The 18969-nt window shown below is 30.2% G+C and overlaps 1 protein-coding gene across 4 annotated transcripts in view; it reads left to right on the top strand.

Annotated features, from left to right (window-relative positions):
- Positions 1-18969, top strand: part of LOC148230509 (protein-L-histidine N-pros-methyltransferase) — a 174347-nt gene that overhangs the window by 57438 nt on the left and 97940 nt on the right. For all 4 annotated transcript variants that reach the window (XM_088194098.1, XM_088194100.1, XM_088194099.1 and 1 more), the window contains one exon: positions 12372-12562. In XM_088194098.1, the coding sequence (XP_088050224.1) occupies positions 12372-12562 (191 nt within the window). The remainder of the gene's footprint in view (positions 1-12371; positions 12563-18969) is intronic.

Here is an 18969-nt window from a genome sequence, read left to right on the forward strand (position 1 = left end):
TCACCGTACGCGCCCAGAAAATACCCGAATAATAATATGAGTATCAATAATTATTCTTACTGGAATTTATATTTTTACTTAAAAACCGATTATTTTCATAAATTAAAAATCAGTAACAGTTTTTTTAAAAATGCTGTTTATTTATGTAACGAAAAATTTATTTTTCCAAAATTTTCAAGTAGTTTTCTGTAATAAAAATATTGACACAAAAGACGAGTAGTGAAATTTGATAAACAGAATTAAAAATATTTATGGTAAAACTATATTTAAATTGAAATTAAAAAATAAATTCATTTTAATAACAAGATTTTTGTATATTTCCTGCATATAGAAAATACCCAAAGATTGAAATGAGTATCAATAGATTTTATATTTATATTTGAAAAACATTTTTTTTATAAAATAAATGTCGCGATATATAAGTAATAAGGACATTTTAAAAATAAATGCTATTTTCTTATTTATTTTCAAGCATTTTTATTATGATACCAGTAGTAAACATACTTTTCTCAAAAAATTGATAATTTCAGAATAGAAGCAAATTACTAAAAATGTGTATTAAAAATTTGATAATAAATAAAAAACACATTACAATAACAAATAGCAAGATATTCGATGCTTTAGTATATATTTTTTTTCGTAGAAAATGCCCTACCATTAATATAGTTATCAATATTTTTTCACACTCTCTTTTATATTTTAACTTAAGCAACGGTTTTTTGTATAATTCATTTTCTACTGATATTACGTTTTTTATGAAAAAAAAGTACGTCTTTTTTTTCATAAAAATTATTTGTACATTTTAATACATTTTTGAAAGCTATATATATTTTCTATATACTGCTAGATTTTTTTAACTATTTTTTAACATAAAATATAAAAAGCAACATAGTTATAATTATAAAGAAAAAACTCATAACTTTATGTTCAAAATATGAGCCTTAGAAAATAATATCGGCTTGATGGATTTATTTTTGTTACTTAAAAATGAGTTCAAAGTAATTGACCCGCACTTTTATATGAGATTTTTCAGAATGCCAATAATTCCACCTTTTAAGTTGATATGAGGTATGTTTTGTTTTTATAAAACATAATTTTTTTTCATGTTGGTTCAATGAGTTTGACTAAAAATACGTCTATTATCAAGATCCTTTAATGAAACTTTTTAAATACAATATGCTGATTAAAATATAGACTTACTCACCCTAATGTTAATTTACATTAAATTAATTTTAATTGTTACTTAACATCAAACATTCGCAATTTTTGCATTCATCTCAAACATAACGGCAGGTTAAGCTTGCGCTCTTATTCAATCATTTGCGTTCGCTGATTGCGTTCCGCTCCAAAGGCACGTTCTCATCATCGTTTTATATAATACCAGCGCACAGTGTTCATTTATTGAATCAATGCACCTATGCAATTATTCATAGTCTGCCGGCCGCCGGTGAGTTTCAATAAGAGCTTTTTAATTGTCGTTTTAAATTGAAAGCGCGCGGCGATGAATCGCACGAAGACCATCAAGCAACAATAGTTTGTTGCGCCAATAAAGTATGTACATCGCTCGCATACACAACGAGAGAATCGTAATCTACGTTTAATAGCCAATAAGTCCGTAATGGCGGGCGGGAATGGGCGTGGATTTGCGTAACTCGGATGCGAGCGAGTTGATGTTTTTTTTTGTACAGCCGAATTTCACGCAGGTTGAAAACGCTGTGATTTTTTCATATAGAAGGAATCAAAATATAATTACTTTAATTGAATATAACGCGAACGGTATGCGTGAAGAATCGCAAATCATCGAGTGGAATAGTCGAAAAAATTATGCCACTTAGATATCGTTAGAATAACGTCAAATTGAATTTTATTAGTTTTGCAAATCAATACATATCATAACGCTGTGTGTGCTACTTTAATTGTCGTTATTATTCTTAATCAGCTTCTTAGAAGCGGCTCACGTACCTACGATAGTTTTAACCACTACATTAATACAATCATTTATTTTATTTAAATTAAATTAAGACCATCGAGACCTAGGAGGTTACTCCACTGTGTCACAATAGTCAAAAAATAGATATATATTACAAGTAAGATAGAAAATAATATTACAATTAAATGGTACGAACCGGATCACTCCAATATACTAAAAACGTTATATAGTTTTAAAAAAACAGAATCTTAAGAAAGAAACCCTTAAAAAAAATTAATTAAAATTAAATATCAATATTAAATTAATCCTTCTAATATTGAGAATCTCTTCCTTTGCACACATACATACGTATGTACGCCCGTTCAAATTAAGCCTCGTGTGTATGTTTTTTGTTTAACAAAAATTTTAATTTAAACCACCGTGAAATTAACACCGGTGGACCCTTTGTTGCCAGTTCGGCTCTCGTAGATGAACAGCGTTAGTAAGCATTTAATTCGTCAAACTAAGCTACTGTACTATAAAAACATCCGGCGTATTAATTTATTAATAATAATAATAATATATATTTTTATGTAGCAGTGTTTTATAAAGAGAAGCTTACTTACGGATCATTAGTCGAGCTTTTGGGGATGATAGTAAATTTTGATCGAATCCAATGCATGTCCAATCCGATCCGTTAAAAGATGAATGAACGAACTTGAATGAAATGGCGTAATGACCCATTGATAGAAAAAAATCGGTTTATGTAATAAAAGTCCTGTTCATTGTTTAAGATGTTGACATTCTATAAAAATATGTAAGCGATTCATATTTCATTGTAACATAAAATTACTTTATACATTATAAATCGAATCTCACTAATATTTTTCCAAACTTATGTTTTAATTTATAAAATTATATATTATTTAATGCCATTATAGCGCATTGGTAAATTATATTCCACTTTACCATTTAACGCTTTGAATTGAATTTTACCATGTAAAATTACTCTGTTAATAAAATATTCAGTTCAAGTTATAGATCGTTTGTTATTATTAAAGCTACCGTTAAGAAATCAACGAAAGTACATAAAATATAATGAATGCATAATAATTTTGTAAACGGCTCAGTAATCGTTAATTTTATAATTGCTTATGATGCGTAAAATTAATTTTGTTGTGTTTTATACAACCAAACATGTATTATTTAAATTATTATCACATACATTTATCTATAACATGAAGAGACTAAGGCAAGCGATGTATCTAAATATATACAGATTAATAGGAATTTTAAAATGTTTCGGAAAGTCGATCGGGAAAACATCCGAGAAGTGGTTTGATTGCAATTCAAATGATCCAGGTTTTTAAAACCTGAATGATGCGGAAATCGTTTCTATTGTCACTGAGAAAACAAGTGACAACAAGATACTAACAATTACATTAATCACAAGACGGCACTGACTTGTGTTGAAACTTTATTGAACTACATCGATTAAAGTGGATTCGAATATTACGATATAAAAGCTCTTCAAAAGCAAACGAGAATCACTGATTTTCTTAATTAAATAAAAAAAATGGTAATCTACATTGCAAATTTAGTATGCACATATATTTTAACTTTAAATAAAAATTATTCTTTATTACTTTCTCTCCAACTTTTCTTACTCGCTGATGAATTTCGCGTTGAGTGCATTTTCATTCGCGCCACCGTGCCAATAATCATTTGTCGGTGTGCAAAAAAGCTCACTGTTTTGCCTGTAAACAAATGTAGTACGTTAATTATTTTTTTCCACGTCGTCCATTACGACTACCGTGCATTTGGTATAAGGTTGATGAACACTTGCGGAATGTGAGCAAAAAAATACGCCACACATTAAGTTATCTTATATACACACACAACTTAAAATATGTATCTTTTTAATATTCATCTACAACACAGTGTATCTCATAAAAATATTATTTAAAACATATATTTCACAATATAAATTTTTAGTAAAATAAATGGATTTATTTATCAATAAATATACGTTTTTTTTACAAGGAATTGACGCGGCAATTGCCGATTCACGGAAAGCGAAAATATTTCGCCGCAAATTAATACGTATCAATTTCATACGGAACGGATCGCTTTTGAATTTTAATCGAATACCTATTACACTGTTTTTTCATTTCTGTATTTTTTCCTTCTACGATAGAGAAAAAATGTATAATTTTCTAGTCGAGCATTGAAAAAAGGCATAGGCGAATTATGCTTCTACGTGGGCGATTGTGATGAAGATCAAAATTGCTTTTGTGTTATCAATTAATCCGATAGTTTAAAATTGACGCGAGTAATTATATTTTGCGATTAATTTTTGCAACCCACGCGACTCGTTTAATAGGATTTTATAAATTTGTCTCATAGAAATTCTTTAGTAATTTAATAATAGCAACATACTATATGGTTAAATTTGCTAAGAATAATTTACTATTAACATTTAAATAAAATGCTCGAAGGATTTTATGTAATTTTTAGATTTATTTATATCATATTAAATTTTTACGAAGCAATTTTATTATGCATAATGCCTAACAACATGTTTTAATAAAATACCAACATTTTGTCAAAATATAACTTATAATTCGATTTTTAAATGTAATATTTATTATTATAAACAATATTCTATAATAAATACTATTTATAAAATTGAATAACTGCTAAATACTGACACAATAAATACGAGCATAATGTCTCTTTTACTAGAGATTTTTTGTTATATGTTTTATAAGAAGGATGGAAGTAAAGTGTGTGTGAAGACTATCTATAAAGCATTTAAAATTCTCGCAATAAGTCTGAGAAATAATCTTGTTGCAATACGCGCTAAAAGCGCAATAAATAAAGTGACATTGATATGCTTACAAATTCATTATGTACTTGACAATCAGAAATCTGAAAGATTTGCTAAAAGCATTTTCAACGACCATTCAGGGCCTCAACAAATATAAATGAAAATGGCCAAGCAATAAAAGCTCCCCCATTCAGACCAGATGTATATAATCGCATAAAATTTTATTTCATTAAAAAATCGTTTTTGTAATTCATTCCTGACAAGAACTTTCGCCAGTTATTCCCGACTTAGGACACACGAAATCAAAGTAGAACTACGCCGATCATCAATAAAGTCTAAACAGACGGTAAAAGCAGCCGCTTCCCTCTTCATGTCAACCATAATCCAGTTACGACGTCTGTAATTCAGAGTTCAAATCGATCTTCGTAGTCGACTGGATTCTTCAGATGCAGACAAGTCAACGAGAATTAGAAACACCGTGACAAGAATATGGTGATGACAATGAAAGTAGTAATGAAGATGAATTATCACAATATAAAGATGTGAACAAACAGCGTGCTTCAGACTTTTAAAGGAAACGAAAAAAATATGCTATTACGATAAAACAATTGTTATAGTTTGTATATTACAAAAAATAAGTAAAAGAACAGAATGGAATATAATGTAAATGTTACAGTGATTGTATGTTACCAATGAATATATATTTTTACTATCATTTCAGTGAATTAAAATCATAATACACTTTCACAGTTTTTGAAATGTTATTAGGTCAAATTGTATTTGATTAATTTGTTTGGATTTGGTTTGGGTTTTAATAGCAAGTAAACGCTTTACATATATAAATTATTGTTTTGCAATTGAGTTTCATTGCTATTTTAAAACAGCTTATATACTTTGTTTATCATCAGTAAAATATATTTTAGTTAATATAGATATAAATCTACTGATGTAAATGTATTTATGTATGCTTTTACTGAAAAAAATTATTTATACTAGTGTAATTATAACTGAATTTTTGGTTTTATTTACTTGTCTAGAGAAAGAAGTGTTAAAAATTTTGCTTAGAAATTAAAAATGAATTAATTAATATTGTATTGTTATTGAAATCAAAAGTAAACTAACTAAAAATACCCATATTATTTTATTTAACGTTGATTTGAAAAATGAAAAATATTAACTGGCGAAAGAAATGTTTAAAAGATTTTGAAAACAGTCAAAATAATACTGATTCTGCCAAAGATAGTGCTCAACAAATTCCATTTCCTGCAGGTAAAAATTGCTTTTAAATTTGTTAATACCAGAAAGCCTAAGACAATTTTAATAAATACTACCTTGAATAAATTTATATTTTTAAAATTGTGTATTTACATATAAATTTAGGTATTATATTGCTATGTAAAAAAATATCCTATTAATGATAATTCATATTTTTTTTAAATTCTTGAAAATATAGTGTAAATTTTTTTTTTTTTTAAATATATTTTTCTATCAAAAATGTATCTCACTAGTTGTGTATTTCATTAAAATACTCAATTCTTTAAGTATGTATTTTAAACACAAGCAGCACGCTCTATATAATTTTTTTAATGAAATCGAATTTGTATTGGAATTCGTTCTAATGTTTTGAACACCGTAACTAATCAATATAAGTTAAAGAGACGATGTTTAAAAAAAACTATGAAAATAATATATTTAGCACAATAACAATCAGATCATGCACATTCTTAAGATTATTTTTTATGAGAACAAATAATAGTGAAAATTTAAGTCAACGATTCGCCACAACGATACAGTTCTAAATTAACGAATCACACAATGAAAAACATGCATGAAATTATTAGATTCGTTCGCAATTAGTTCCGCGCTCTGTCACAATGGAAATTAATATCACGTTTCATCGTACGAAAGCTCTAAATGATTAAACGGCGCATTAGGAACACCCCGTTTCGAGATTCATTTTGGATGTTCTCATTCGATATTTATTTTCGCCGCTAAACGATTTTTTCGCACACTGTCCACTTCTCAATTGGATTCAATTGCTTTAAACGACGTTTCTGCACACTTTTTCTGAGCAAAACTCACGTGTGCCACTTTTTCTTGTATCTTAACATTCATAGGTCGAGCGCAGTGATTGATTATTCGTCTCAAAAGCATCCGTTATCAAACAGCTCGAGGTAACCCTTTGACGGCTGCGAGATCGATTTGTTTTTTCGATTGTTTGCCTTCCATCGGCACAATGGCTTGATTCGGCGAAAAGCGCCTTTCGTAACAAGTTTCTCTAAAAAAATAAATAAAAAGGAAATAATAAGGAAAGAAAAAGAAGAAGAAAAGAAAACAAACGGGCGAACGTGTAAGAAACGAAAAATCAAAACACACACAATCCTCGCGTACCTAATAATAATACACAAAAACATATTGTGTGTTTAATATAAAAGACGCCATTTTCAATTGTGATGTCGATTATTCATTTTGCCTTGAAAGTGTTTAATTCAATATTACACGATTGAGGTTGTATGGAAAAAACAATTCAATTGTGTGTAACACTTGTATTTCAACAAAACAAATTGAGTCTACACTAAAATTATTTAGAAAGCTAGATTAAGTAAAAGTTTTTATTTTAATTGTATTTACAAATTTAATTTTGTTTTTACCAGAAGGAAGTAGAAAAATTGACACGCCAAATTATACATTACGTATTGTTGAGTAACCTACTGCAGATATATTCAACCTGTTCCTGCATAATTTTTAATGGGTTACAAACAGAAAAAAAATTGTTTTTTTTTGAACCCTTATACAGCTTTGTAATCTGTAGATATTTACGCTAAGGGGGTTCTTCTTAGTTTATTTTTAATATAATTCTTACATTACTAAAGGAAGGTTAGGGCTGATTAATATATTATTTTCCTTTAAAATACTTCCGACCTCTAATAAAAGCTTCCAAAAACTCATGCATATTTTTAAGCATTTGTCACGGACCCGCCCTTACTTATGCAGCGGTATTAAAAAATGAAGCGGCTGTAAAACATTTATAAATATTCGTACAAATTTATTTTTAATAAAAAAATGCTATGAAAATAAAGAAGCCGGGAATTTACAGCCAACAATTAATCGCTAGCAGTTTACCGCCGCGTCAAACCTTTTTTATCGCTAGCTAATATATTTTATTTATATAAATGTATTAGTGATTTTAAATTGAAAATAAAATTATTTAGTAAAATTATATTCATACAATTGAAAACATAACTTCACTGTAATAATTGCGAAATATATATTTGCTGATCAAATTCAAACCTAACCTAATGAAAGTTCTAAAACTAATTATAGTTTTTGTACTTTTATGTTTGAGTTTAAACAGCAATAGACGTTTCGCAACTGTCAAATTGAGTTTCATAGACATTTTACAACTGCATTTTATTTAAACCTCTTTATTAAAGAAAAATAGACTTGCTATATTGTCAATCAATTAATAAATAAACAAGTTTCTATTAACACATCTCGTTGCTTCTAAGCGGTAAAATATGTAGGCTATAAATTATTTATCCGATCAATTGCCCCGGCGGTAACTGCAAGCAATTAATTGCTGGCGGTCAATTGTGGGTGATAAATTTTCTTAAACTCGAAAATAAAAATATTCGATTTAGCATTTTTCGAGAGAAACACTAGTAATATCTAAGGTTGTCTTATGCTGCGCAGCGACAGTTTGTGATGCCTTCCTGTACTCCGTCCAAACCAATACTCACAGCATCACCCAATAACTAGTGTAAATTTTGATTCATTTTAACATAAAAACATTTGTATTAGTATGCGAATTTTGGATTTTTTTTACTGAAAAAAAATTTAATAGGATATGTTTTAATTTAAATCATATTTTTAAGCACCAGCATCACTCAACAACTAATGATGCATTTATGCGTTCCCTGGCGCTAACGAATTTAGTTTCACATCTTTAAGATGATCTAATTCCATACCTCAATCTGGGCTGTTATAAAACTGTCGTAATTAAAAATCCCGTTCTGATGTTATTTATGCTATTTTAATATTTGACGACGTTGAGCACTCGAAACAACTCACATAACTTGCAAGTCCATAAGTTTCCTAACTTTTTGTTCAAAACCCTGCAATTACTAAGAGTCGCTAGTGCTGTGTCCACGTTTTGCACCCGTTTACTTTAACTAATAAAATGCCTCTGCTCCACAAAATATTTAAAATAGCAGTTTTACTATTTATAATTATAAAATCTTAATATAGTACATGTTTTCGTGACAATCTACATAAAAATCTGACAACACTTCCTCTTAGCTAGTTTCAGAAGCAACACGCACGACCACGCTCTTCCGCAAATAACATAATATAATATTTCATTTGTACGCAAAAACTGACTTTCAATTATCACCATGTCACACTCTACTCCATAGCTACTGATACGAGTATAATAGACGAATGATATAAGTCACTGGCTATTTCCTGAAAGACCTGGGTTCGAATCACATATGGACCTTTGTTTTGTTCAATTTCTATCGTGTCTGGGAGATCATAATTAGTATACAATAATAATTCAGATCGACCATTTTTCATCACAGATTATATTTGTATAAATTTTCCTAAATTTCAAAATTGCAATACGGACTAAAGAAATAATTCATTGTTCATCTCTTATGTGTTACTACGGCGATGGCGCGCATGCACCCCAATTCTTAAACGCAGTTATTAACACGTCTGCCTTATTGAAACTTGGCCGAGTCGAATTAAACGACGACGGTGTTGAACGTTGTCTGATGAATATAAGCGCCGAACGATGATTGCGCAACTCGCCGACAGGTAACTGCAAAAGATAATTATACATCCATTCTGGCCTGATGATGAGGTGTTAAATGCCTGATGACGGTGCCGACTACCGGGCAACCGCCGGGGTCATCCGGCAGCAGCTTCCGACCTTCACAAGTCTTCTTTAGTCCTTCTTCGTAGATGGGAGAAGAAATGTCATTCATTATCAATAAGCTGTGGCGTGCATTCCTCTGCTGTGCACCTTTGTGCCAATAAATTATTATCATTTCATACATCGCATGTTTAATTGTATGCAGATGCTTTGTGTTGTTGAATGTTGAATGCTATGGCAAGAAATGTGTTATATCATTATAATTAAAATGTTTTGATTAATGTTTAATACGATCAGTATTTTTTTTTTGTATATATAAGGTATGGTATTAAACACGGAGTATATGTTAAAAAAATTGGTGAAGTAGTTTTGACCTAATCCTGCTAGAACATTGTCATGATTTTCTTTTAGATATCCTTGTTCTATGCTACACTCTTGACTCTTTGTAACCTAAAGTTATGTATATTTTCCTCATTCAATTAATAGTATATATGTATATAGTACATACCTATACTACTATAAGGAAAAACCACTACACTTTAATTGCTTTTGATAGTTATATAAGATTCATATATGTATTATTGAGTCATCACCATAGAGCAAACATAATATTTGTTATCGTTTTTACACTTTATAATCTGAGTCAATTTAGTACCTAAATATAAATGTGAAAAAAATTATACTCCCTTAGTATTGCTTTTAAAATACCAGGTTTTCTTTAGTATCTTTTAATAATGCTTTTCATTTAAAGAATAAAATATGTTTAAGATCATAACATTTAAGAACTATCCTCTTTTAATGCATTTAATCTAAGCTAAAATTCAGCTTTAGAAGATGGTTTCCATATCTACCACTTCAATATTATTATCTTATATATAATTGTTCTAAGCCGTTGCTTTATATGCTAATACGCTTCATATGAAACATTATATGCTCAATCTTATACTCTAAATCAATTTGGCTGCGGGTCAAAATAATTAGAATGTGACTATTAAAAAGACTATTCGGGTCAGTGAATATTTTTGGTCCTAACAACCATATATGTGGTCTAGTCTTGACATCGTAACACATTAAAAAATAATATTTGCAGAACTGAAATGGGTCACTTCAAATCATCAAACGGGTCACTTGGTGACCCACGGGTCATAGGTTGCCGAGCCCTGCTCTAAATCGTATCGCTTTTTATGAACAGTGTACGTAAACAAAGGAAATATATCTAATTATAATAATAAAAATAAAAATTGAATTTTCTCCGGTAATCTATTCTGTTGTTTCGACCAATGAAAAATAAGCATTCAAATATAAAACAAGATGGCCGTCAGTAACGTGACAACAGTTGAAAATAATTATTATTTATAAATAAAATTTTGCTACGCGACAATAATTTTCATCGTGAGTTGTTCCATTTGACTGAATATAAATAATCTGATTGCAAATTAAGTAGGTGTGTTATAACTATGAAAATATATACATAATATGTTGAGGATTAGAAGAATACATTGATTAAATTAGATAAACAATCTTCGTAATGAAATCTTCAAATTTTGAATTCCCGGCGACGGGCTCCGAGGCCGAAAAGTGAGTTTTTCCTTTTATATTACATAAACATTATCATTGCTTCCGATTTAATGCACATATACGTTAGATTTTACTAAACTAGGTACATTTTAAAAGTGAACATGTAATATATAATTAGTACGTATGAAGATTGAGGTTGATGTCGATCAAACCGTATAAATGCTAATAAAACGTATTTTTTTATCTATTGATATTTGGGGATACTATTTTTCACAACGATTGCATGACAATGATTGTGATGCAGTCGGTTATTTATCTGAAGAAGCTTGGTTACAGCAAAAAAATCACCTAGATCGTTCCGTTCCGAGTGACGATTCGCAATATACATATGGGTAGTTTCTTGGATGTTATCTAATAGACGACATTTTACAATGATAATAAATATGTGATTGCATACCTGTAATAATTGATTTTTCAATATACCGAAATTTATTCATTGGTTCCGTGAGCTTCGCTATTTTGAGATTTCACTGTATAATGTTTAATTTATTATTATCTAGCTAAGTTTTAAACCTATTCATAAATGATATACAATATTTAGATTTATCATTAAATATCCAAGTTTCAAATCTAACGTTAAATAATATAAAATGTTTTTTTCCGGAAATATTTAGTCAATTTGTAAACCTATTTTCAAATGAATTGAAAATGTTAAGTAGTTTTTTATAGATTAAACCATTTTGACTATTATTAAAAATCGTAAATAATAATGCCTAATTTGAACCATTAAATTTAAAAAAATCAGAACGAACTAAAAATAATATTAAAAACCCAAAAAGTTGAGGGTCCGGTATTCGCACACTCGCTAGCTTAATTTTACTCAACCTATCGTTCACTCTACAACATCCACGGGACGTTTTTAAAACTTCCAACTTCGTTTAAAAGGAGAACACATTAAAATCCTACTTCTCATAAATAAACAACTCACTTTAAAAGCAATTAGACAGTTGCTGTTACGCCATATAAATATAGTATATATGTACATAAATGGCTCTGTGATTAAATTTGCTTAGAGAGCACTGCTCTAGAGCTATATTATTATCATTGTTAGATGTTCTTATAGCCAACTTAATCCTCACTCGTACTTCATAATCTAAAGTTACAGCTATATATATATTTATCACCAAACAATGTATTATATAACATAAATTAAACATATGCGTTATATTTATTTTCAGTGGTACAAATGCGACTTGGCAGCAGTATCCGAAGACGTCCGCACCAGGTTTCACCAGCTTACACCAGACAACGACACTCGCAAGTTCATCGCAGACTCCATCGACAAATCCTCATGGCTGTGGACTCAGATGTGGTACTCACTGATGCAGAGCGTCCTCGGCTTCTTCATGACCAAGACTGACATCAACGGGTGAGTCCTTTTAAAACCATGTGCGCCATTGCGCTGAACGTTTTATAATTACGGCCATTTGCATTTGTGCAAATGACGACGGCCGAGGTCCGAAACGACAGGACGGCAATAATTATTTCGCACAACAAAAGGGAACACGCCAAGGGCCATACGATAGCCTTATGCTGCTGCATCAGTGTTTTTTTAGTGCGTATTGTGCAACCGTTCATTGGTTAATGACTTGGAGCAGTGTTGCTAATTGCTTTTTAATTTGACGGAACATGGTTCCTTTTCTGAAGCCCTAATCATACGTTCCGTATCGACGGTTGTGCCAATTTTTCGTCTCGGTAGCGTATCATTAGCGTGAAATTCGTATGCAAAATTTGCGAACGCATTAACGGCGAGTGTGCTCGTTTAGGAAATGTAATGTGGTAGTTCCCCGTTGCCTTCTATCCCGTAGTTGTGTTAATACCGGAGTAATTTAAGAATTTTGTATGTAGTTCTTAGTTTCGATTTACGTGGATTTTTATTTTTTGTAACTTATCTTCCGTTTTAGTGATAATAATCAACAGGTATGTTTTTTTATTCTTAAATTTTGTCTATTTTCAAATTGTTCGATTCCGAATGAAAATATAGTAACAATTAAACTGAAACGTAATTGCTTTCTCAGAAATTTTAAAAACTATTCTCAAAGTCATGTAATAAAATAGCAATTAAAGCAACATCTTTTTTTGCTTACGTGGCTTTGTTCAAACAGTGTTTTAAAGTGAATTAAGTTTTTGATCTCAGATTGTGCACTACTTTTGGACAGATAATGTGCGAGCGAGCATTGGTTAAAACAGTAAACACTTTATGTACCGAATGCTTTTTCTAAGAAAAAACCGAAGATTTACCTTACATAAATGCACAAATAATTCGCTTTACGGAACAGAATATTTATTTTAATGCACATATCTTTCGAATAGCAAACAATTTATTATTTCTGATCCACAGTGGCGTAACTAGGATTTGTGCCGCCTTGGCGATCGTTAACTCTGCTACCCCCCCCCCCTTCCCATACAACATCTAATACAAAATCTGGTGTTTCTAAAAATCTGTACAAACAATGAAGAACATCCAGTGTAACTTCTAATTTTATCGATTCTAAAAAACTGGCCAAATTTTTGAGTGGGCTAAATATTTTTATCTATTAGGGCAGCATTTTATGACCGGCCGGGTCATAAAATCGCATTTGTTAAATTATTGTTTATTGTTTGCGCATATTCAACTTAGCTCTTATCTATTCGTGGATATATATATTTAAGAACCGCACTACATTAACGGTCCTTCCATCGCGATAATGCCGCCTCCAAGCAAGTGCCGCCAGGGTGGGTCCGTCCTCCTCCACCCCCCCCCCCTTAGCTACGCCACTGCTGTTATGTTTTCAAGACATTCTTTAATTAATTCATCATCAGTAAACGGCTTTGTTTTGACTAATTAATGAAAAGTCATTATTCAAAATAGTAATAGTAATTTTAAAATTCAGTTTTTTTGCATAAAAACTTTATACTTTATTTTTTTCAACAAAAAAGTCGTCAGTTTTTTCTTTATATTTCAGTAGTTGTATCAAAAGATAATGTAAAGGCCATGCTAAAAATAATGAAAATTTGAAATTTTAATATTAATTTAATTTTAACAATTTTTGATTAGGTATATTAAATAATTATATATATAATAAATAATTTATAAAGAAAAATATACAAATAAAACATAGAACTATATTTTAAACGTGAATCACTGATGTATGATTGACTCACATGCCTTAAGAAATTACGTTGAATGGGAAGAGGTGTTTTTAAAATATCAAATATACCGCATTTATCTAAATCTTGGCATTCCCTGCTGTAGAATAACCTTATTTCAATGATATTTTTACATAAACGAACAATAAATATATCATTACAAATTGGGTTAAACCAATTATTTTTATACACGCATACACACTCGAATGTGCCATAATTTATATGCCTCCACACACACATACGCGCACAAGGGGTACGTAACGAATTCGCATTAATTCCGTAACGCACACATCCAGTGGGCGGGCTTAAGGGTTTCTCCTTACGCGCAGAGAGAAAAATCGCATTTTCGCCGAGGAATCGCCGTCGATAAATCATAGTAATTGGCCTCGGCGGGCGCGCGCACACACACTTATACACCGATTGTAAAATAAAAATCATTATGTCAGCTCATTATCGGTTCGCGAGGCGGACAATGGGGGCGGCGGACAGTCGGGTCCCCCCCGAATTACCGGGGATAAATAATGGCGAGATGGCCGCGTCGGATAGCGGAAATTAGCATTGATCTCGATTCAGCGGCCCTTTGTTTCGCCTCGCCATGTTTATTGCCGAGTGCGCCTCTGTGTGTGATGCCGGACCGGGAGGAGGCTGCTGGGCACCTGTTAAAAAATAGTAACAGGCCTTAATGTTAAAGACACCAGTAGCGTCTCGTGAAAATTATCATGAAAATAGTGATCAATATTCACCTATGTTCTTTGTATATAATATCGTTGAATTATTTGTTGGCCGCAAGAGCAGATTAACAAGGGTCGTTCTGAGAGCGAATCCGAATGCACGTGTTATTTTTTTCTTTAGGCGGTGGATATTTAAAATCTTGTCTGGGTTATAGCGCGTACTTTTCAAGTTAAGCTGTTAAAATGTTTCACACGGTGGTGTCCAATTTTAACAAAAAACCCCATTTTTTTCTTAAAATGTTTAAACGCTTTTTCACAAGTTGAACTGGCCGTTTATAATTTAATAGCATAAAGTTAATCTCTACAATTGTAAATAGAAGAGTGGTTCAATTAATGAACCCGACAATGCGCTAATCAGTGTATAAGTATATTTTTTATTTAATATATAAAGCAGCACGTTCATTTGATAAATAAAAATTAGCTCTTTCTGGTTTCTTCAAATTCTGAAATTTCTTCAAATTCTGTAGACTGCTACGTCAAAAACTGATTCTGAAAATCGAATTCAGATCTATCAAAACAGTGAATTTAATGCGGTTGATTGTAGATATGTTTTTAAATACCCGAGCCTTTTTAATACAGGTCACACTTTTAGGATATTCTTGGGAATTTCTAGATACTTTAAAAATTTAGCATTTCTTATGTTAATTAATTTTAACAAAATATATAAAATTCTGAAAATACATTCTTACATATTGCATAAATTATTCATATTTAAGGGTAAAGGAGTTGGTTAATGTTATTACTATGGCGTTTTGTTGCGCATAATTTATTAGTATAATCAAAATATCTACAAATCGTAAATTGAACCTTTGATCTTTATTATAATCTAACGTAATTGAGTAATTTTTAAATGTGATACGAATAAAAATTAACTTCAGTTAAACATTTTTCGTATAAAGTATAAATGAAAATTAAATTTAATATATAATTAATATAAGTATATTTGGCTTTAATAAATATATAATATTTATTAAAGCCAAAAACGATGTTAATTTATTTTATTATGGATAGTAAATTTAATTGCAGCTTTTAAATGATGCTACTGCGGTTCAAAGTAAACCTTATCTGTCGGTAATCTACTTCAGTAGAATATATAATGACCGGCGACTAACTGCCAAATATTTTCAATGTTTTTAATAATAATTTTATTAAATTAAATGTGAAATAACCGATACTTGAGGGGCGATTTCCCAGGTAGGACATCAAGAATCTTGGAATTACACATGAATCATTTTCTTGTCGAGACAGAAAGCTGTGAAGATAATAAACCATTACCATGATTAGCATAACGATCTTCACTGTCATATTTAAAGGCGAAAATACTTTTAAATCTATCGATTTCTAGTGATCTGCCTTTTTTATTTCCAATTCACTTTTCCTTCGTCATGACAAATTTGGATTTCTAGATTTATTCTGTTTCTATCTCGTAATTATATCAGTTTATACAGATGCTGGCGTTTTGAATTTTTTCAATTGACATCAAATCAGGCGTGATCACGAAATAGTTTTGTAATAAAATTCCCCATATGATATATAAGTCATACATATATACATAAGTATATCGAAAATTAAGCAAATTTGTATGAATATAAAAGTAATTTCGACACAACTCATTTTTAACTTAATGGACATTGACTAAATCTAAGCGTTGACTTGGTCCTTAATTAATTAAAAATACAGATTATCTTGAAATATACTCTTAAGGCTTCATATTATAAAAAAAGCTTCATCAAACAACTGCATATTTCAGAGTCATTAGAGTTGATTAAAGATTTACTGGCTATCCCATTGTTTCGAAATTGAAAATTATGACATTTATATAATTTGTCTTTGATAAAGTCATAGTAAAAATATAAAATTTTAATTAAAATCCACAACGCCCATGGTCAAGACGAACAATCGTTGCGAAAAAGGGCCACTTTTAGGTCTTTAATCGGTCGCGATCGCATTAGCATCAGCCCTTATACAAATGTCCATTCGGCGGCTGCCCGTACTGTGCGGAATATCACCTTCAACCCTAAAACGACTACTATGAAATAATATAAATATTTATTTTAATTTAAATTAATTAAATTAAGATAATACAATATGTGAATATAATATTGTAATATTGAATTCGCATCAAATATCTATGACGAAAAAATAATATGTATGTATAAATATATAAATCTTATTTTGTAAACAATTGTTTTGTACAATAAAATAATATAAAAAAATATATTAAATCAGTCGTTTTACGGTTGGTCCGGTACACACGTTAACGAAACGTAAGAATTCATGATATTGAATTAATTACGGTCGCTGAATTTCGTAAACGAGTATAAATGTGACAACAGTAGACGGGACAGGACTAAATTCACAAGAATGGGACAGATAGTATGCGGACCGTTTGGTAAAAATAACATAGAAAGCTCGAGTATATTATATAAAAGGCGTTCGCTTCTATGGGAAACGACTTATCTTGCTATAAGTACTTTAATTAAATACCATCTCTATGCAAACATTAGATATAATAACAGTTATAAACAATGATTAAATTACGTCCATTGTTTATTTTACGACCAAAGAGGATGATAACGAGGCGGCGAGTAATAAAATGAAAAACTATAAAATATTATATTGTGCAATTAACAAATTGATGCAATTATCCAAATGGCCTTTGCGTTGCCCATAAATGCAATTTTATGTCTTCATAAAGGTAATACGCTAACAACTCAAACACAATAATGGCAGATAAATCTTTCTCCAACGGCAAATTATAATTCTCGGCGAGGCGGTGTAGCCATTTTATCGATTTTATGAATGCGAAAGGTTTGGGTCTAATGATGATCCCGTGCGAAAATTCGTGACGTATTACTTTCTAATAATATGGCAAATATCGCTAATAATGATCGTTTGTGTGCTATTGTAAGTTTCATAAGCAAATATAGTCATTATGTATGGTTTACAATAAACCTTTTGTTGTATATCGAATGAAATTATAATTAAAATGACTTAATATTATCTTAACAATAACGTGCTGATTAAATAATAATATTTGCGCCAAATAATCATCTGACTTCAAATAGCTTTATACCAATATGAATAATAATTATATACATACACACCTTAATTCATGGTGATTGCATGAACTTAGTTGCAAGTGGAAAAATACATATTTACTTTTGCTTCTTAACTCTCTTTACTTATTATTTTAATATGTTTTTTTGCTAATACATGTCTAATCGTTTTAGAATTATTGTTATATTGCACTAGGGTTTATTTTGCTATTAAATTTAAAAAAAAAACTATTGTTTATTCATCTGAGAATATGATTTAAAATCAGTAGTTTGCGTTTCTAATACTGTAAATAACTATTTAAAAAAATTATAAAATAGTGCTGTAACTATGGCTTTTAATATCGGTATAGAGATGAAACTTTTTTATTAGTAAACTTATATGGAATCAACACAAGATTTTTTTTCTACTCAAATGTTGAGCTCTTTATGAATCTTGTATTATTGTGGTATTTTTTATTTTGTTGCTTAACTTAGTTATTTTTATTTATAAATTTAATATAAGAAGACCATTTGCAAAAAGTAAATAGCAGTGCGAAAGCTTATTAGGATTATAATTTTACCGCCCACTAACAAGGAAAGTTTGTCAAACTTCATATTTTTATTAACATAATTTATGTAGATTTGTTAAATTAAGCTCGAAAAAATCTCAAGAAATTAACGCACAATACTTCAAAATGGCGAATTTTCAAAATATGTTTTAGGTGTCAGTTTGTTAATTCCTATAGAATACAAATATATGTATTATATAATGCAGTATATAAAACAATATAACATCACGTCCAGGTAGAGTTTGTACAACAATTATATAATATATAATAGGTCAGAATAGCGTAGTCCGTACTGTCTTGACAGGTAAC

The sequence above is a fragment of the Plectrocnemia conspersa genome, unplaced genomic scaffold, assembly GCF_051122295.1.
Source record: "Plectrocnemia conspersa isolate PC_06_02 unplaced genomic scaffold, ASM5112229v1 ptg000010l, whole genome shotgun sequence".
Lineage (NCBI taxonomy): Eukaryota > Metazoa > Arthropoda > Insecta > Trichoptera > Polycentropodidae > Plectrocnemia > Plectrocnemia conspersa.